Consider the following 21,516-nt stretch of genomic DNA (forward strand, 5'->3'; position numbering starts at 1 on the left):
AGCCAAAGGCAGCGGCTCAACCCACTGAGCCACCCAGGCGCCCCATGCATGTTTTACTTTTATAATCAGAATACAGGTCCACAAAAAAACATGTACGTGAATCTTTTTTTTTTTATTTTTTTATTTTTTTAAAGATTTTTATTTATTTATTTGACAGAGAGAGATCACAAGTAGGCAGAGAGGCAGGCAGAGAGAGAGAGGAGGAAGCAGGCTCCCTGCGGAGAAGAGAGCCCGATGCGGGACTTGATCCCAGGACCCTGAGATCATGACCTGAGCTGAAGGCAGCGGCTTAACCCACTGAGCCACCCAGGCGCCCGGTGACTATTCTGTTTTAAACAAATGATTTGCTGGGGCCCCTGATTGGCTCAGTCAGTTAAGCATTTGTCTTTGGCTCAGGTCATGATCCCAGGATCCTAGGATCAAGCCCCAAGTTGGGCACCCTGCTCAGCAGGGAGCCTGCTTCTCTCTCTGCTGCTCCCCTACTCATACTCTATCTCTCACTAGCTCTCAAATAAATAAAATCTTCAAAAAAAATTATTTGCAAAAAAATCAATTCTATTATGATAATGGCTTATGTTGAGGGGTAGCTGGTCATAAAGCTGAGTTCACACTTTCTTAAAAGACAGAGGGGCACATTTCCAGTTAGAGATCTATTAGACATGCTCTTGCTGCCATGGTACAAAAAGGTATTTTGTCAAAATAAATTTCTAAGAGAAATCAAACATTAGAAATCTTCTTTATAAAAAATTTGGTATTTTCTTATGTACAATTAAAACAGACACAAAAGATGAGGAAGCAGCTATCTCAACTCAAAGTATTTTTTATCATCTCTCCATTCCCTCTAACAAGTCAGTGTCCTGGGGGAGCAGGGTTCCCCAGTAGTGGAGGGGAGGACCTGCTGAAAGGCACAGTCTGAAGCAGTCACTCACGAAAGTGGAGCCAGCCAGGCCAGAGAAAACAGCTCCTTGTGTGTCGTCCCTGGCTGCATAGCTGGTGGCAGCAGACCCCGCACCCTGTCTGGACACAGGGCAGGAACCGGCCTCCGCTCACCTGATCTGCATGCCTTTACTCCAGGAGCACATGTCCTTGCGCAGCAGGAGGTTGTTCAGGGTGACGGCCCCCACGATGTAGAACATTTGCTTGACCACCTGCTTGATCAGTTCAGGGTCCATGCCGTGCTGACACAGGACCGAGTGGAAGGAGTTGAGCTGCCGGAGGATGGAGTCCAGTGTGTAGGTGCCCTCATCCGCGATGCTGGAGGTTCGCTTTCTTAGCCCCGTGGGCTTCACCCCAGACACGCCCTGAATGGTTTCATGCTCCAGCATGCCGGAGACTGCAGGAGGAGGTCAAGTGTTAGAGGACGCCTGGTCCATGTGCACACACACCGGCTCATACAGGCACGCACACACTCTCACACATTCAATTTAGGAAAATGAGTATCAAGAGAGGGGATAAGAACTTTCAAAAAAAGGGCTTCCAGATTTTAAACTTTAATGAAGGAGTAATTCTTTTTTTTTTTTTTTAAGATTTTATTTATCTATTGGACAGACAGTAGTAGTAGAAACAAGTAGGCAGAGAGGCAGGCAGAGAGAGAGGAAGGGAAGCAGGCTCCCTGCTGAGCAGAGAGCCTGATGCGGGGCTCTATCCCAGGACCCTGGGATCATGACCTGAGCCGAAGGCAGAGGCTTTAACCCACTGAGCCACCCAGGCGCCCCTGAAGGAATAATTCTTAAATGCAAAAATTTACCCATGAAATTAAGAAATCTTTTTTTTTTTTTTTAAGATTTTATTCATCCATTTGACAGAGATCACAAGTAGGCAGAGAGGCAGGCAGAGAGTGAGGAGGAAGCAGGCTCCCCGCTGAGCAGAGAGCCCGATGCGGGACTCGATCCCAGGACCCTCAGATCATGACCTGAGCTGAAAGCAGAGGCTTTAACCCACTGAGCCACCCAGGCACCCCGGAAATTAAGAAATCTTAATGGCGCATTTTCTAAAATACAAAGCAGCCCAGCTTGTATTAGCAAAAGATTGTGATTTTTTTTTTTTTAAGATTTTATTTATTAGGGGCACCAGGGTGGCTCAGTTTTTAGGCAACTGCCTTTGGCTCTGGTCATAATCCCAGGGTCCTGGGATCAAGCCCCACATTGCGCTTCCTGCTCAGCGGGAAGCCTGCTTCTCCCTCTCCCACCACACCCTTCTTGTGTTCCTTCTCTTGCTGTGTCTCACTCTGTCAAATAAACATAAAATCTTTTTAAAAATTTTATTTATTTATTTGATAGAGAGAAAGAGAGCCAGATAACACAAGCTGGGGGAATGGCAGAGGGAGAGGCAGGCTCCCCACTGAGCAAGGAGCCTGATGTGGGACTTGATCCGAGGCCCCTGGGATCATAACCTGAGCTGAAGGCAGATGCTTACTTAACCAAGTGAGCCATCCAGGTGCTCCAAGCTTGTGATACCTTGGAAGAGTTTTTGAGAAAGACACAGAGATTGGAGAGAGGAGAAGAGATTCCCCAAGGAGGTCTGAGCCCCACAGGCAAACCAAGTAGCAAGGACAGCAGGAGCCTGGGCAGTGAAGAGAAGCTTTGGGAGGGCATGGTTGTGTGGGGCTGTAAAGCTGGACCCTTCCTTGTCTGGAGCTTCCCGCAGTAGCAGAGAAGACTCGAGTTAGTGTCAGCCTCCCCTGACTTGGTCTTCTCAAATCTGGGTCATTGCTGCTCCCTCCACTGTGGCCTCACAGTGTTTGGCTTATGCCTCCTCTAGGATGGTTGTGGGAGGATCACCCCTCGCCTGGTAGCCCCTTGAGAGCAGGGCCACTCCTGGTTCATCTTTATATGTCTTATTCATTTTATAGCTCACAGTGCTAACCAGTTTCCACAGAACCTCACACTGACACAAAACTTTGGTGGTTGCTATCAGATCCCTGGGAGATGGGCATGGTGGCTTAAAGTGGGACATCTCAGAGGTAAGCTTCCTGTTTAGCCAAAAAAAAAAATAGGCAAAAGTAGAAGAAACACTGGCTGAAATTGACCTTCTGTGCATCTGTGTCGCCTTTTACATTTGAGCTAACTGACACTGCTATGAATACACAACTGTCAGGGGACAACTGAAGAACTCACCCCAGATGTCACTTCCTGAGGGACTCACTGCCATCTCCCATGGCTTCCTCAGCCTTTCATGTTTCTGCTTGGTTAACTGTGGGTGTGCGATGGAAGACAGAATACTAAGGGCAATGACGAGGTTGTAGAAATGTGGAAAACATGTGTGGGAAAAGAAAGGGTGGCTGGGAGTAGTCTTAAAAAGCTGCTGATAGGGACGCATGGGTGGCTCAGTTGGTTGGACAACTGCCTTCGGCTCAGGTCATGATATCGGAGTCCTGGGATCGAGTCCCGCATTGGGCTCCCGGCTCCACGGGGAGTCTGCTTCTCTCTCTGCCCTTCTCCTCACTCATGCTCTCTCTCCCTGTCTCTCTCTCAAATAAATAAATAAAAATCTTTAAAAAAATAATAAAGAAAAGCTGCTGATAGGGGTGCCTGGGTGGCTTAGTCAGTTAAGTGTCTGCCTTGGACTCAGGTCATGATCCCAGGGTCCTGGGATCGAGTCCCGCATGGGGCTCCATGCTCATTGGGGAGCTTATTTCTCCCTCTCCCTCTGCATCTCCCCTCTGCTTGTGTTCTCTCACTCTGTCTCCCTCTCACCGTTAAATAAGTGAAATATTAAAAAAAAAAAAAAAGCTGCTGATAATTTGCCCAAAGATAAGAGTTTGATAACTTAAAACAAATTTAATTCAGTTCATTCAAAATTAACAGCCTGCAACTTATATATGCCTCCTAATTTCTACTTCATATATGCTACACATTCCAAGGGAATGTATGTTTGTAGTACACCAAGACAGAGTACACACATATAAAGAGAGGTACACTAGTTAAGTACACATATACAGAGACACCACTGTGCACACTCCAGTCACTTATCAGTGAGAGACCACTACTTTAAACAAAACTGCCTTTGACAATTCCACAGGGGCCTTGAGATTGAGCATCTGAGACCTATTCTTGTGGCCCGAGCCCTCTGACTGGAGCCTAATAGCCAAAGTGCAAACCCTCCCTGGCCTCCTGTGTTTTAAGTGGACCCCAAGGAGGCCCTGGGTTGCAGTTTCTTAGGCCAAAGTTTAAAGTGCTTTTGAAAAGTGGACAAGATATGTATATATCGCTGGGTCTAGAGCAGAGCCCAGTCTCAAGGGACAGGCACCACCGAGTGGGGAGATTGACTAGATCCTGTCGCCTCAGTCACGTGGAAGCAGTAATTTTGACATATCCCAGTTAGTCACAGCTGAGGTTCCAGCATGACTCAGCTAAGTTCAGGATTGAGTCTTACTGCTTTATGCTCTTTGTGTGAAGACAGGCCTCCAAACAAGTGTGGCCGCTAGGCCAGAGAGACCTCGACATCAACCCTGCCCTCGCCTTACCGATCATGGGCTGAAGGATATTCTCTAACACCCGCACAAGTTGCTGGTAGATCTGAATAGCCAAGTCACTTAGCACCTGCCGGTACTCTGCCAGGTCAAAATTGGTGAGGCAGTGTTCGTTCTGGCGAGATGTGTTGTGTTTCATAAAGCCCTAGAATCAGAAAGCAAAGTTACTGACACCAATGAAAGAAAATGCCTCTTCTAACACCTCTGTTTGATCAGATTCCCCTTCTGTCCTCTCTCTGAAGAGTTTCCACCTGTTCCACTCTCGAAGGCCACAGAGTCATTCTCAAATGCTCTGTGTGTTTGTTTCCATCGCATTCTCCCGCCACTTATTGGCTTTTGAGTAATATCTACACTTGGCAAGCTAGAGGTTAACCCTTTCCAATAACCATGTCAGTGAAACAAAATGGGGGAACTTAATTAGAAAAAAATTAATGACTGTTTTTACTTATGATGCAACACATTTACTGCCAAACAATGAATTATCTAAAGTACTAACCTCTTAACTTCAGTTCTGTTAAACAGAGTCCTATTTGTAAATACTGCACCCGAAGGGCATACATAATCTTTTTAAAACAGACCAATTTCTACTGAGATCGGTGAATAAATAAAAAATTTCCCTTTATTATGTTTCATGGTGACCATATATGATTTCCAGTCCAAGCATAGAATGGAATTTTTTGGTGGTATTAGTTAAAATGGAAAACCAACTGTACAGGCATGTAATGTGTCAAACATTGCCTGCTTGATAAACTCCACCTGAAGTCGAGCCTCCCTACAGACTACCTGACAACACAGTCTAGAAATGGGGACTGACAGGACAGCTGATGGCCCCTCAGAGGAATTCTAGTCTATCTGTCCCACCTTCCCAGGGGCTGTATCTTACTCGTATTTATGTTTTCCATAATTTTCCAGGACAACCCTCTGCTCTAGCCTCTGGGTGCCCAGAAAATACTACTGGTCAGCTTCTCCACCTGCACTCCAGGCAAAAAATGGAAGGCATGGACAGCAGTGGGTAGGGGCACAGGCTGCAGAGGCTGACGGCTCCAGAGCCCCAGCTCTGCTCCTTCTGACTAAGAGGATCTGGGCAAGTTGATGAACATCACCAAACTTCAGTTTTCTTATCTGTAAAACTGGGTTGTAATTCCTACCTCACAGAGATGCTGTAAGAATTAAGTAACAAGAGTGTATAGAAGTGCTGTCTGATATATACTCAGTAGACCTTAATAAAGAATAATTATTAATATATCACATAGTTTTTAAGTCTATCAAACACCTGATGAACATATCACTGCAAATAAAAACAGAACATTTTTGGATCAATCTAAAGAAATATGCTTCAGTTTGATCACCTTTTATGTACTATGGAAAGCCAAAATTGATGAATTTCTTTAAATTGTTTACTATTTCTCATATCAGTCCCTGAAAAGTCCACTTTCCGCATACTGACAAGAGGTTTCACTGCTCATTAACAATTCATTAACTAATGCTCATTTTATTTCGGCTATGCTTTCTCATAATACAAACTCTCAGAGGAAGAAACTATGTTGCTCTCCAATTCACTGTTTCATAAACAATGAACATCAAACAAAGCTATGAGCTTCCAACCTACCTCTGAATGCAGGTTTCTAAATTAAAAACTGGGGGGCGCCTGGCTGGCTCAGTAGGTTAAGCATTTGCCTTCAGCTTGGGTCATGATCTCAAGGTCCTAGGATGGAGTCTTATGTTGGGCTCTCTGGTCAACAGGAAGACTGCTTTTCCCTCTTTCTCTGCCCCTTCCACTGCTCATGCTTTCTCTCTCTCACTTGCTCTCTTTCTCTCAAATAAATAAAATCTTTAAATTAACAAATGGTTAAATGTTCATGCTTTTAAATTTTTCCTTAAAGAGGGTAGACGAAAGTACATCATGCGGGTTTTGTAATTAAGGTTTCCTCACCTCTTCCCCACTGTACTGCTTCAAACAGTGCAAAAATCGGCATGTGTTAGAGAGCCAGAAGGAGACAGTTTCGAAATCATCACCTCTTTTCTGAAAGAGAGAAAAAGAGAGAAAAAATTCATTTTTCCTTATGGAAATAGCAACCTGAAAGTAAGCAGACACCAGAAGGCCCACTTTTTTCAGTTACATGATAATTACAAAAATAAATCACATTGCAATTGTAAATCTTACATCATTGCTAGAAAATTTCAACCCTGTGTTTGTTGTTTGGTTGTTATTTTGCTCGGCATCTATTTTCTTGCCATTAGAAAAGGATGCCCACTTAGGTGATGTTAGTTTAGCAGTCCCTTTCAGCAGTTACATGGAGTTAAAAAATTCATCATACCACAGCTTACCCCAACTCACTTCCCTCAGGATCAGAAAGGTCTGAAAGCACAAAGGGATGCCCCAGACTATGAAGTGCTGAAACCCAGACTAGGTTACAAATTTGGTCAACAATAAGATACAACTCCTGAGCAGAGACTGAGAAATGGGGTAGAGGGAGTCCTGTGCAGAATAGGAGAGAGGGGAAGCTGAATGGCTCTACAGCAGGACTGGGTCTAACAACCAGCTGCTAAATCAGAACAGGGAATTGAGGTAAATACACTTCAGTTCAAAACTGGGACGGGAGACAAACTCACATCAATTTTGAATGGCATCAAAAGAGTGCTATATGTGAGTACCCACTCTTTTTAAATTTTTAAACAATTTGGTATAATAAATAGTCAAACTAGATAAATATCTTTATGCAATTAGGATAAGAGGGTGAAAATATGATTCGGTTTTGCTGTGTTTGTAAGAGCTGACTTAGAAATTAGTAAAACTTGCAGGCTAAATGCACTATAGCAACGATACACCAAAAATGAAGTGAGTTATATCAAAAGACATTCATCAATTCTTAAATGTTAAATCTTCAGAAGCTCCATGCTTCAGTAACAAACTAACTCTATCCAAAACTGCCCGGGAGGGACGGGGAACCCGTGTTTGTCAAAGGCTCGCTCCCAGGGGCTGCAGGGAGGCTTGTGTTTCATGAGGACAGAGCTTCAGGTAGGGAAGAAGGAAAAGTTCTGGAGGTGGGCAGTGATAGCGGCTGCACAACAACGTGAACACACTTAATGCCACAGAACAGTGCACTGAAAAATGGCTAAGTGGTAAATTTTATGTCTCGTATATTTTACCACAATTAAAACAAAACAGTGCATGAAAGACACCTTAGATGTGAGAGCATCCAGTGGCTATGTTAACTAGCCACTTATCTTAATTCTGAAGGTTTTCATCCAACTTCAGTTAGATAATCAGAAAGCAAAGTACTTGGAGCACAGTCTCTTAGCTCCTCACAGAAACACGTGAGTTAAAGTTAAGTATAATGTTCACTGTCTTTCTAGAGAGGCAAGAGGATTATGCAAGGTGACTCGGTGATTACTGAGTTAGGCAGGGCTTTCTGCTCTATTACATAATTCCGCTGCCTTTCCCAAGTCTTTCCTCTCTGCTTAGTATCTGTGTGTTGCTTCTCACGTGGAACCAGGCATTTCAGGGAACAAGGAAATTATAGGGTGAGCTGAAGAATAACAGGAAGAAAAGTTGGAAGAAATATTTTAATGTTTTATCAGAAATCTTCTTTATGAATGACCCATGTCGTATTGAACTTTTTCAAAACCATTTTAACTAGAGCATCATACTAGGACCACACTAAATATTTTTAATTTACTTGTAAGATCTCAAAACAGACTATTTCTGTTTATGAACACTTAATTTACTGTGCAACTTAATGCAATTACATTAAATTAATTTTGATTACTCATCAACCTGCGCTCCATTGTACATGAAGGCATATAGACATGTTGCAAGAAAGACTGTTTCCTATAGTGGAAGTTACCAATGAAGACTGGAAAGTGTTCATATCGGGCAACTTATCCCCAATCGAAGGAAGGAAAAGACCTTGGTGCAGATTCTATCGTCATTAATGTTCACTAGGAGAATTTTATTGAACATGAACTGACCTTTAATACTTTTTTGATGCTGTTAATTGTTGATGTTAGCAACGACCTTACTTTCTGATCATCATTCAGATAGTCAGCATGTCGGACACACATGAACAGGATATACGCTGGTAACCCTGGAATCAAGTTGACTGCCACACCACGTGGCTTCAGTTCTGAAAGGAAATGATGAAAAATAATCTTATATAACATTGAAAGTCTTCGTGAGGAAAGCTTTGTGAGATATCAAAGCACAGTTCTCATGAAAGAATTCAATCATTCATGATTAAGAGATCATATTTAAAAAGTATATTTTAATAGTTCATTAAGTAGAGAAATTGTTAAGGGTGGGACATGCAAATCTTAGAACTTCCAAATTTGTATCTCTCGCCCTGGTTTCTCCCTTGAACTCCAGTTCCGTGTATCAACTGCCTTTTTGACACCTCTGCTTACGCATGTCAAACGGAGTCCATCCCAAATGAAACCAATGACTCCCGGTGGAACCTGACCTTCTGGGAGTTGTGCCCCTCTCAGGAAATAGGCTGTTCCAGACTTCCGGTGTCTTGGGTTATATGCTTTGTTAATATTTTGAATCCTTTGTTTTCTCACACCACACATCTAATCCAACAATAAATCCTGTTGGCTCTACCTATAAAACACACCCAGAAACTTACTTACTTTACTAGCTACCTTACAATAGGCCACCATCATCTTCTCTTGGGCTGTGGTGATGGCTTCCAGACTTGCCTCCCTGATTCATCCCCTGTTCTCCAGTAGTACCTTTTTCACACAATGATCAGAGTAACTCTATACACAAATGCCACTCTTATTCTGAAAATCTTCCAAGTAGCTTCTCTTCTCAGTCATTTATAAAATAAAAAATCTTCACTATGATCTTTGTGGTCTGGCCCTGTTCCCCTTCCCCACCTCACTGTGCTCTAGTAACATTTCTCCCTCTCATCCTAATTGCAAGAAGACATTCATCTAATTGAATTCAACATGAGTCTTCTTGCTGTTGGTTGAACATGTCAGGCATGCTCCCACCCCAGGGCCTATGTACTTACTGTTTTCTGCCTGAAACGTTCTTTCCTCAGATATCAGTATGACTTGTTTCCTTACTTCCTTTGATCTCTGTCCAAAGATTACCTTATGGAAGAGAACTTTCCTGACAACTTCATATAAACTAGTATACTTGCCTTTACTCTTTATCATTTGACCCCATACTATATATATATATTTTCTCTATTCTCCCCAAGTCCCCAATGTAAGACCTTTGAGAATAGGGATTATGAAACTTTATTCATTACCCAGTACCTAGAAAATGCTTAGCATTTGGTACAAGCTCACTAAATGTTTATTGAATTAATGAGTCTTTGTTAACTCTATGCTTAAAAACCACTGGCTTCTTAACATTTTTACTAAATGAAGATCATGTTAAAACTTCAGTGCCTTTGTACCTATGTATAATACTGAGCTTAATGCCATGAACCCTGGGAACATTAAATCAGGCATAACTGCCAATCACATTGCTGTCAGCCCACACCTGCCAGGAGGAATGCTATGCAAAGGCTGAACAGAGAGGTTTTCCCCCTTTTTAGTTCACAGCTTTTAGGCTGTGTGCACTCTTAACTCCCACTTTCCCTTAAAGAGTCTTCTGGCAGAATCAACAAGCTTATACCCCACCTTAAGCCAAAACTGCTCTAAAATGCTTCTTCCATGTCCATTTCATTAGCCCAGTCTTCTCCTTCCATGGCTAGAATCTTTCCCTTAATTCTTTTGTTTCTTTCCTATTACCAAAATGCTGTACTTAATATAGTTAGTTGTGAAAGGAAGCAAGGAAAAAAATGAAACTCAGGAAGTTAAATGGCCCAGAACTGTGGCGTTCAACTGTGGCTACACTTTAGAATCCTCTGAAAGACTTTTCTTTTTTTTATTGTGTTATGTTAGTCACCATAAAATACACCATTAGTTTTTGATGCAGTGTTCCAAGATAAAAAAAATATATGTGGGGATACCTGGGTGGCTCAGTTGTTAAGTGTTTGCCTTCAGCTGAGGTCATGAACTCAGGGTCCTGCTCAACGTGAAGCCTGCTTCTCCCTCTCTCACTCCCCCTGCTTGTGTTCCCTTGTGTGTGTGTTCGTGTGTGTGTTTTTTGTTTGTTTTTTTGTTTTGACGTGGCCAGGCTCTTCCCTCTAGAGATTCTGAGGTAACGAGTCTATGATAGGGATGATACATGAATACTTCTTAAAAGCTTCTCCAGATATTCTAATCTGTAGCCAGAGCTAAGAAGGCCTGGACTCAAAGGACCTTATAGGTAGATCCTAGGCAAGTCTCCCCGAAGTTTGACTGATAATGCATGACACGGTCAGGATGTTACTCCAACAGGATAATGCACAGTCTGCAATGATGATGCAATTAACCAATGTTGAATATTTAAAAAATTAGTGACTAGTCTTTTCCATTAATGACACATGTACCAGAAAGACATTCTATCCCATGCAGAAAATACTTGCCCAAAATCAGGTTCTTAACAAGCTTTTGTTCATCCTCCTTCTTGTATTCCAGCATTCCTTGGAAATCCTTTTCTTTCCTGGGAATGTTGACTGGACGGATGGGTTCATCAATGATCTGTCCTGGTGATATGTTCTCCATCTGGCCCACTTAATGAGAAACAAAAAGAAGAAAATGTTTTCCAGGCAGAAAAGATACAAGGATTCTACATTCCAGGAATTTTAAATGAATTCTTTAACAACAGATCTTGCCATATTTGCCACTTAATTATTTCCTCTTTAAATATTCTTTTCTGCTAAAATTAGGTGGGTAGATGGCAAAATTATATGGTAATGTCAGTCCAACAGCCACTAGTACTTGGTTATTATCAACATCAAAGAACCTTACTTGATTCAAAACCTTTTTTTTTGTAATAAAGTTTACTTTGTAATAAGATTAAATGTCCCAAAGTAAGCAGTTTAACTTTTTAGTTAACTCATCAGTACCATCATAATGGTTAAAGATATTAAGACTTTAAGTCAAAGAAGGGTGAAAAGACCTAGTATTCTACAAAGAGGCAGCAAGAGCATCAAAGATTCCCTCTCACATTTAGCTCTATGAATCCAGTCATTAAAGAAAAATAACATTTACTTCAAATGCATCATTGCAATCAGTTCAAACCACATCAAGAGAGCTGACAGAATGGTATTTCTTTGCACTAGTTGATGTGAACTGCATCATTTTTCACAGAAGCCTCATGAGGCAAAAACCTAGCTTTCTTTCCTCTGCTACCCTTATTCCCAAAGAAATCTCGAGCAGATAAAACACTTCTGTTTAATATGATTCCCTAAATATTATTCTGTTTTTTGCTTGTTTGTTTTTAGTCAAATGCTACACATCTTACCATGAAGTTGTAACCATTAAAGTACAACCACTGGTTAATGGCCCTTTCAGATGATAAAAATGGTCACTATGTTAATGGTAAGTGCTAGAGAAGAGTTATGCTAAGGAGTAAAAGAAAAAGGTCTCAAATTTCATTGCAAAATTGAGAAGTAAATGGGAACTGCAAGGGGAGGGAAAGGACACAGTCATTTTGGTGTTTGTGGAAATATATGCTAATAAGCAGGGTTTTTTATTTTTTCATCTGTAGGGAGGGGCAGTTAAGAAATCTATTTAGCGATAGACTGAGTTGAATCTGTTATCAAACAAACAATGCAGATCAGAAGCATTAGAATGTTTAACTCCTTGCTGATTCTCCAAGGTATCAGTAGTACTTCCTGTCACTCTGGGCAATTGCCTGTGTTAGTTGTGGGAAGCCAGTTCCACAGAACAAGGTTATCACAGAGAACACCAATACCTGCCAGTGTTCTTGCTTATGTGGCCGAGAGACAGCCTAGTGACACACTCGTCCACCTCAGGCTGCAGCATCACACACCAGGATTATCAGCGCGGAATATCACCACCATCCGTCAACAGTATTATCTAAAGAGTGACCATATTGTGACTGGACAAGTCAGGGCTGTGGCATCTAGTGCTTCGTGTGCATGGTAAAATGTACGTCTCTATACAGGAGACAGGAGATTCAAGCCATTTAGTGTTATACTGATTACTTCTGGAGTCGGTTTATACATAACAGCATGGGGGTCTCAGAATCAGCCCATGGTGGCATCTGCCACTTGTCAAGTATAAGAGAGTAAAGTCCCTGCCCTCTGTGGTACTAGTTGTTCTGAGGCACAGAAACGATTCTGTGAGGGGAAACAGATTCAATATATTACGTTTAACAATAAACGTACGCATTTGGGCTCTATCTAACCCCAAGAGAATGTTTTAAGCCTACTGATTTCATCCACTGATAGTGAGAGATACCATTATTTTACAGAACACTAAAGAAGGAAAAACACTGCCAGTTAAACTGCAACTCGTCAACAGTCTTTGAAAGACACAACCTAATTTAAGATGTTAAAATGTAAAAATTGAGTACCTCAGAATTTATGAAATATGGTAAATATTTTTACTAGGAGATTTTCCTTATTAAAAGAAAGCTTCAGGGGCACCTGGGTGGCTCAGTGGATTAAGCCTCTGCCTTCAGCTCAGGTCATGATCTCAGGGTCCTGGGATCGAGTCCCACATTAGGCTCTCTGCTCGGCGGGGAGCCTGCTTCCCTCTCTCTCTCTGCCTGCCTCTGTCTACTTGTGAAATCCCTTTCTCTGTCAAATAAACAAATAAAATCTTTAAAATAAATAGATAAATAAGTAAATAAAAGAAAGCTTCACTTTCTTTTTGCAAAAATCTCCAATCTAGATATTTTTGGTTCTGTACAAAAACGTCAGAGACAAAAATTGCCCTACTTTCATTAAAATTTTCTCTCGCCTTTGAATTCTCCTCAGAGATGTGAGTCTTTACAAAAATTCATAAACAAAATATGGATGTCAGCTCAACACGACCTTGATTTTATGTAGCAAGCCATCTACTAATTAAAATAAAATGTCAACCTTCATGTATGCAGCATCAGGAAAATATAAGGCCTGAAAGAAAGAACCCAGGACCACATTCCAGTTTTCAAAGACTAGTAAGACCTTCGGGATCATTTGGTCCAATGCTACGTCTAATACATGTTTTCTTCTAGAAAGACCTGAAGCAATCCCTATTTTCATTTTCTGGATTCTTTATACTTGAGGGGAAAATATTCCTGAAATTTTTTGTCCTGGAAAAGGAAGGGAAGTTGGACAACTTTTTAAAATTTATTTTTCCTCACTTTGGAACCAGAAAGTTCTTGATTCCAGGTTTAATAGAGACAGTAGACTAAATTTGTGTAAGTCAAGAGGTTATGTTGGAAACTATGACACAAAAGAGAGAAGCCAGTGATCCTTGAAGGCATGGGCTCTAGTTCCAGTTTGGCTACTTAGGAACTGAGACTTTGGCAGTCACTGATGGTTTCTGGGCCTCTGTTTTTTACTCCCACGAAATAATTAACTGATTTCTAGAATTCTTTTAGGTCTAAATTCCCTGACTCTTTGAAAGTTGAGATGCAACACCCACTCCTGGGTTAAAATATAGCACAAAGCAGATCAAATTTTGAAACACTCTCCATTTCACTTTATAACTTCTGCTAAAAATGATGTATGTTGGCGTTTTAAAAACAGGCTTCATTGGTTTCTTTTTTAAAAAAGTCTCCTTAAGTAAGGGTAGCCCATAGGAGGAGGCAAGAATCTTGCCATTTTAAACCAGAAGAATGTAAAGTATGTTATATTTAGAGAAAGATGCAAGAAAACTTTTAGTTCTTAAAAGGTACTTTTGTTGTGGAAAGTTCCCTGTTTTTTCTGTATAGTGGAGGATATAGAAATAGTAAGAGAAAATATTAGAAGAGCTTGTTTTTATTTTATTTATTTCATTTTATTTAAATATTTTATTTATTTGACAGAGAGAGCCCAAGCAGGCTCCCCCCTGAGCAAGGAGCCTGGTGCTGGGCTCCATCCCTGGACTTTGGGATCATGACCCAACAAAGGCAGACGCCAAACAGACTGTGCCACCCAGGCGCCTCGAGCTTGTTGCCTTTAGTCTCTAATTTGGAGGAGGAGGACTCAGCATGAGCCCAAGTCATATACATCTATTTCATTTTATTCTTTAGATACATATAATTTAACTTGAAATATAACTTTTCTTAAGAATATGGTGTCTTTTTGTTGAACCTATGAAGGGCCTTCTCAAATGCTACTTATAGGTTTGAGAACACAGCCGGCAGGGTAGTTTAACTAATGAGATAGATTTCTGATGGAAAATGGCTTAAATTGCTGACATTTTGAAATATTGTAACCTATCTCAATTAAAATATACATATTAAAGAAAGCTGAATAAAAACTTAAAATAATAAGTGGCTTTGCTATTAGCCAAATTTTACTAATGTATTAGAAAAAATCATTAGAAGTTTAGGGACGCCTGGGTGGCTCAGTTGGTTAAGCGGCTGCCTTCAGCTCAGGTCATGATCCCAGCGTCCTGGGATCGAGTCCAACATCGGGCTCCTTGCTCCGCGGGGGGCCTGCTTCTCCCTCTGACTCTGCCTTCCACTCTGTCTGCCTGTGCTCACTCTCGCTCGCTCTCTCTCTGACAAATAAATAAATAAAAAAAAAAAGAAGTTTAAAAAATAATCTACTAATTAATATCCTTAAAATCAGTTCATTCAGGCTAATTATCTGTTGTCTAATTATCCTCTCATGACATAATTAAGAGCAGGGTTAAGAGCAGAAATGTTTTCCAAATAAATTTTTTTTAAAGTTTTGTTCATAGGCATTATAGTCCATGTGTGAGTGATTTGGAGGTTCAAAATTTTAGTGTAATGTATGAGTCATGTAATATTAAAGGTTTATAAATAAATTATGACTGCAAAGTAACCTGTCTGACTTCTAAACAAATATTTCAGCATTTGTACAACCAAAAGGGTATTATCCTCTTCAAAGTAAACATCTATGTTGCCATTCTAAATATTTTGGGAACTTACTTATTCATTCAACAAACATTCAATGAATGATTATGATAGATCAGACACTATACTAGGTGCTCCTAGGTGCTATGAAAATAAGGGAAAATAAAAGGCAGTCCCCTATGCTCAGGAAGCTCATCTCCATAGAGAAAGCCAGTGATTCAAACAGAAAAATTACTGAAAGTGTGACAGTGAAAACCACAAAAAAAAGTGAGCCATTGTGGTACACAGAGGCCAGAGCCATCAAGCCTGTCTGGGTGATCAGGAGAGGCTGCTCTTGAGAATGTGACATATGGCTTTGGTCCCAAAGGATGAGCAGGACTTCACCAAGAGAAGCAGAAAGACCAAACAGCAAGGACAGTTATGAGAGACCTGGCATGTTGCAAGAATGAAAACCACACAGAGTTAACATGGGAGACCCTTCTAAACATTCCAGACTACTCTGAGTGACTTTGAGAGAACAGCGGGGTAGTCAGACCGCACAGTATCCCTTTTGATCAAAACTGCACAGGTTGAAGGCAATTCCAAAGAGGATCTCTAAGTCTCTTGAACAAAGAATATTGTTGGATTAAGCTTAAAAGCTGGCTTTATCTCCATTCACTGCTATACCCCTAGCATCTAGGTATATAGTGAAGGAACACACTAATCTAAAAGACAAGATTCATTTGTATACAATAACAATTGATATTTGATCATTTTTTTCAAGGTGTTTTCCCATCATCATATATAAATCATGAAATGTTAAAAAAATCTTATTTCTTTATAATCATAATTCATTTTTTCTTGTTTCTCTTTTTTCTCCATTAGATTTTTTGAGGACACAGACTTTGTCTTGCTCACGATAGCATCCTTAATACTAACTTTAATTATAATAATAGTTAAGTTGTATATAGTATTTACTATGTGTCAGGAAATACACTAAACACTTTACACTCATTTATTCATTTCCTCCTTACAAACTGTCAGGTAAACATCATTTAACATTGATCATTCCCATTTAACAAGTAGGGAAATAAAGCATAGAGAGGTTCGGTAACTTGACCAATACCAGATGACTAATAGAAGAGCTGGGAGTTGAAGCCAAGAACCTTGGTTCCAGAATCCAAGTGCTTAACCTCTGTGTTATACTGCCAAGCACAGCATCTAGCACATAGAAGATCGTCATTAGAATCTTGTTGAGTAAATTTTCTCTCTTCGCAAAGAACATTTTTCCCTCCTTAACAATGGAAATTTCCACTCCACAGAGGTCAGGTTTGCCGTTATCATCATAATATTTGCATGCACACCTGTCGGACCACTGGTATAGACAACAAAATCAAGATTTGGCAATTGTTACAAAAACATGTTGAAATACCTTCTAGTTCACCAATTTTTTTGGCAAATACTTTCAGTTGTTTTTTCAGTTTCCGAACAGTCTTATCTTGTTTTTCAAGTTGTTCCATTAGATCCTAAAGATTAAAATGAGAAATAAAACAGAAAAATCAAAATGGGCCTTCTAAAATGCACAGAGGGAAAGCAGACACAAAATCACAAGCACAACGCTGTTAGTTTTACATAAAAGCTCCAGAAATGCTCACTGGTGGAGCCACCACCTGGCTAAAATTGGCAGGCATGGAAACGCAGCTACAATAAAAGCCAAATGTTAAAATACACACTACAGTAAATCTTTTACAGCGTGATGGATAGCGGTCTCGCTGGGGAGTCTTTTTCTATGTGGGTAAAACAATTAAATGCTCATAAAATGTACTGATCTTTAGTAAAATGCTTTCTCTCAAGGGGGAGGAGGCAAAATAAATTTTGATAGATGCTCAAAAAGTTCCGTGGGAAGTTTTAAGGATGGCTGAACTTAGGTTGGGTGTTTTGACTGACACCCGTGTGGGAGACCCACCCTTTGGAGAGGCTGACATGAGTCCTATAACTTAAGAGCCTTGGAGAATTAAAAGGTAACTTGAAAAAATAACCACCAAGAAAGGATAAAGAGTGATCTGCTGACCTACATCCAAGTGGCAGGTAGCATAACACACCCATAAAAATTCACAGGCGACAAAATTTTTTCTTATAGAGGAAAAAGAGGGCAATTCCAAATGCTATATATGAAAAAAAAAAAGAAAGAAAGAAAGAAAGAACCCAGTACATTCAAGGGGAGAGGGTTTAAAAAAAGTCTGTAATGACTGGCTATTTAATCAAGAATTCTCAAATCACAGGCAGTGTTAAGAGATCAATAAATAAGAAGAGAGTGGGTAACAGCAGACTCCTAGCTCAGGAGAGAAGTCAGTCAGTGCTGCCTGTATGTGGTCATTATCCGTGCTGTGGTGAAGGAGAGCATCTGCAAACACAAATAATCATTCACTTTCCAGTCCAGACAGCGCAGAATTAGATACTGGACCAAAGAGAAGAGCTGCTAACATTTCAGAGGGTTCAATAGAGCTTCTGGGATTTGACTTTGTTTTTCAAATCCCATTTTGCTTCCATCACACTGTAAGCCTCGTGTTAATAACAAACCCGACGCGACAGTGGACACAGGACACTGACAGAGGTGACACCACCGGCTATAAGACTGCTGTGGGGAGAAACAGGTCTCGTGAAAGTGTTTGAAGAGATTCCTGAGGAGGGGTGGGCAGCAGGGTGCTCTTCAGTAAGAGAGGCTATAGGTAGCGAGGGAGACAACAGAAATGCACTCTGAGTTTACATACAATCATCCGTTTGTAAAGTGAAATCCGATAGGACTGATACTTCTTAGGGTCATCTGCATATAATTCCTCAAAATACTGAAAAAACAGGCACAACGGATATTTGTTTTTCTCTGTGTCTCTGAGGGGAATGTGACCTCTCAGCAAAATCAATTTAAAAATATTTTACAACACAAATAATGACAGTAGATGTACTCAAAAGGCTGATTTGTCATTGGCCACTGCCTTCTGATCTTTCCAGGACAGAGGATTTGAATTCTATATGAATACACACATACACATATATTTTCATGTGCTCAGAGGCTGTGGCTCAGGCGCCATCAGTTAGCCAGTTAAACAGAGCAACGGCCCATATTCCTCCAAGAAAGCTGGTTATTTCACTCCTTGGATCTGCTCACAAGTTGCTGTACTTTTTTTTCTGCAGCTAGCAGCAGTGACAAGGGTGAGAAAGGCAAATAAAATGGAAGTGAGAATCAGGGCAATGTTGGCACTCTTGCCTGAAGTTGGCAAGGCTGGTGAGAAGCTGTGTGTCTTCCTTCCCTCAAGGCAGCATGGGGGAGGCCTGTGGAGCATGTTCACATGTGGAGGAAGAAAGGCCATCTTCATGTTTATGTCAGGAAGTAGGTGGGTATGTGGGTTATGCAGGGTAGAGTTTCCAAAAATACTAAGCGTGGGTCCATTGGGCTTTACTATTCTGCTCAAGTGTTTCCTAAAGAGATGCACAATTAAGACCGAGAAACTATATAATGGTTTTGAAAATTGGATTATTCCCTATACTTAACTTTGAAACCACTCTCCAGAATTAGTAGTCGGGGAGGTATGGGAAGCAGCTGACCTGCAGAGGGTTTTCTAAAACTCAGAGAAACTTATGAACGATACTCTACCCCACAGAATCTAAGAGCTTAATTTACTGTCGTATTAGCTATGAAAAACTGCCAAGAAAATTAATACTGCAGACAAGGTTGCAAAAGAAATGATTAATTGACTTAGCAAAACAATTGGGAATTTGCCATCCAGAAGCATCTCGATTTCACAGTTTCGCCTTCTATTTTAGAACAGTCATTTATAAGCACAGAATTTATACACTGATCAATTATTATAATTCAGTATATTTATCAATTCTCAGGCAATAAAGCACTGTTAGTTTAACTTAAGCAACAATATACTTGAGAGTAATAAAATGACATTTCAAAAATATTCCATGATTCAAAACATTTTCCCCCACAAATTAGTGGTATTTCAGTCACTTTGGAAAGAATCTAACACTTGTCCTCACGTGCTTCTCCCATTTCCACAATGAACCCCCACATAGCAAGCTGCCTTCAGAGGGACAGACAGTGAAAAAGAAAACTTTGGGGCTTTACATCTAATTAATACAAAAGGTGGTTGAAGAGATGACACTAGTAAATGATCACTAATGGAGTTAATTATAGTAACTCAGACTGTTAAATCTTCAGGGAAAATCCAAACTGCTTTATTAAAGTTCATTAAAACCCTGAATTAAAAAAACAAAACAAAACAACTCAATACCACTTCTAAATAGCTTTTCTCAAAACCAGGCTAACACTACAATATAGATTTTATATAGGAATGTGGAATTATAACTTTTCAATGACTTTTAATGTAACAAATGTATCTATCAAACTTAAGTAGATTTACAAATCTGTAATAAAAGTTATTTTAGAAAATACTTCCTGTAAAAGAAAGAAAAAAAGGGAAGAAGAAATAACTTGGACTCTGGGCCAGCATTCAGAATCTGGCAAGGGGGAAAAAAAGTCTCATTCACTGTGCTTCTGTTAGAATAAAAAATGTATAAACTTAAATCCTAATGTCCCTCCACCCTGCCCTGAGAGCTCTGGCTAACGTCAAGCAAAAGCCCTGCATGGTTCTGCCATCTCCCTTCCCTGACCATAACTGCAACCCCTGCCTGCCCGCTGGAGATGGAGCAGGAAGGGCCTCGCTGGCTGCCTGGAAACCAAAGATCCACAAAGCTTGTCCCCGGTCTCTACTGTGACCATCACAGAGCAAACCTCCTTGCAATGGCAGAGAATCTGCCGCCGACGTGGAGGAAGCAGGTCACCTGAGTTCTCGAGGATGACAAAGCCCAGCACACAGTGCAGGGAGATCTCCGGAGCCCCCCCAGACGTGCCCGAGCCTTCTGTCAGAAACATGACCTGTACACAACCTGTGCTTTTTTCGTTTCTACCCACGTAATCACATCTTCCTTACTCTGTCTTTGCTGGAGAAGAAGGGTATCAAGTGTTGGGCAGCAAGTTTTTCCCAGCCCAAACAGATGTGTCTGACCAAAAAGAAACTGGGACGGTCCCGCAGGCCCAGGCACCGCCAGCGGTGGGATGTGTGGCCCCAGCACCTCTGCTTACCAAGTTCTCGTTGGTTAGCCTGGTGATCTCGTGCTGCAGGCTGGCCTCGATGCGGGCCTCCGGGGGCAGCTGCAGGTTCTGGGCCAGCAACTGCTGCTGCCGGTTGTTCTCCTCCTTCAGGCTCTGGATCTCCCCGCGAAGGGCTTCTGCCTCGTTCTCGTGGCTCCTCTTCTGGGACTGCAGCTGGGATTCCAGGAGCCTGAGGAGAAGCCACACAGGTAGGAAAGGGAGATGACATGAGAGGCTCTGCTGGCTGTGTGTGAGGCGTTAGGCTCATTCTCACGGGCAGGAAAAGCGGGGAATTTTTAGTGTTTGTGCAAACTTGACTTCGTTAAAGTCAAGAAGCTCAAACAAGGGCCAGCAATAGAAAGAAGTGAATTGCCCTCCTGTATCTTTCTGAATTGTGGACCATGCTACAAATATAACAATTCTCAAAGGCCCTAAGAGACAGTCAGGTTTAGGTTCTTTTGAAAAGTTTATAAGGAATGATGACAAACTAGCATTTAAGTTGTCAAAGACAGTACATTTGCCACAGAATAACTCTGCACGGTAGAGGACAAGCAAGATTACAAAGTCCCGATCTGATTAAATATGTCTTTAAGAATTTCAGTGTTACTTATTTCAGGCAGAGGGTATGACCAGGGTCCCATTTCTACTTTCTACTCTTATCTCTGGAGGACAGAAAGGCTGGAGTGGGACTCTGAAATATATACAGATTTACCCAAATCCAGACAGATGATTCTGAAATTTCACATACATGTATTTTAAATTTGTCATTTTCTCTCTCCCCCATAAGCTTCCACATCAATAACAGAATCCTAACACGATGCGGTTTAAAACACAGATGCTCATAGGACAAACAAAGCAGTTATGGCTTCTCTCAGCAAGCACACAAGTCAGCCGTGCCTGTAAGCAAACCAGAGGGTCGGCCGCGAGAATACCAGGGAGAAACAGCATCCCGCCTTCACTGTGCACCCCACTTCTGTATTCATCCCCTTTCCAAACACAAAGCAAAGTTATTGTTAGGAATTAACTAACAGGAAGAAAAGAAAGACG

At 41.1% G+C, this 21,516-nt stretch overlaps 1 protein-coding gene across 4 annotated transcripts in view; it reads right to left on the reverse strand.

Annotated features, from left to right (window-relative positions):
• MYO5A (myosin VA) overlaps positions 1-21,516 on the reverse strand; it is a 196,726-nt gene that overhangs the window by 3,438 nt on the left and 171,772 nt on the right. For 2 of the 4 annotated variants that reach the window (XM_059372844.1, XM_059372846.1), the window contains 8 exons: positions 20,461-20,659; positions 18,083-18,157; positions 16,744-16,837; positions 10,936-11,082; positions 8,444-8,598; positions 6,405-6,494; positions 4,466-4,616; positions 1,051-1,333 (listed from right to left, as the gene is read on the reverse strand). In XM_059372844.1, coding sequence (XP_059228827.1) covers positions 1,051-1,333; positions 4,466-4,616; positions 6,405-6,494; positions 8,444-8,598; positions 10,936-11,082; positions 16,744-16,837; positions 18,083-18,157; positions 20,461-20,659 — 1,194 coding nt within the window. The remainder of the gene's footprint in view (positions 1-1,050; positions 1,334-4,465; positions 4,617-6,404; positions 6,495-8,443; positions 8,599-10,935; positions 11,083-16,743; positions 16,838-18,082; positions 18,158-20,460; positions 20,660-21,516) is intronic. The other 2 variants (XM_059372847.1, XM_059372845.1) reach the window with 1 other exon arrangement.

The sequence above is a fragment of the Mustela nigripes genome, chromosome 13 (assembly GCF_022355385.1).
Source record: "Mustela nigripes isolate SB6536 chromosome 13, MUSNIG.SB6536, whole genome shotgun sequence".
Lineage (NCBI taxonomy): Eukaryota > Metazoa > Chordata > Mammalia > Carnivora > Mustelidae > Mustela > Mustela nigripes.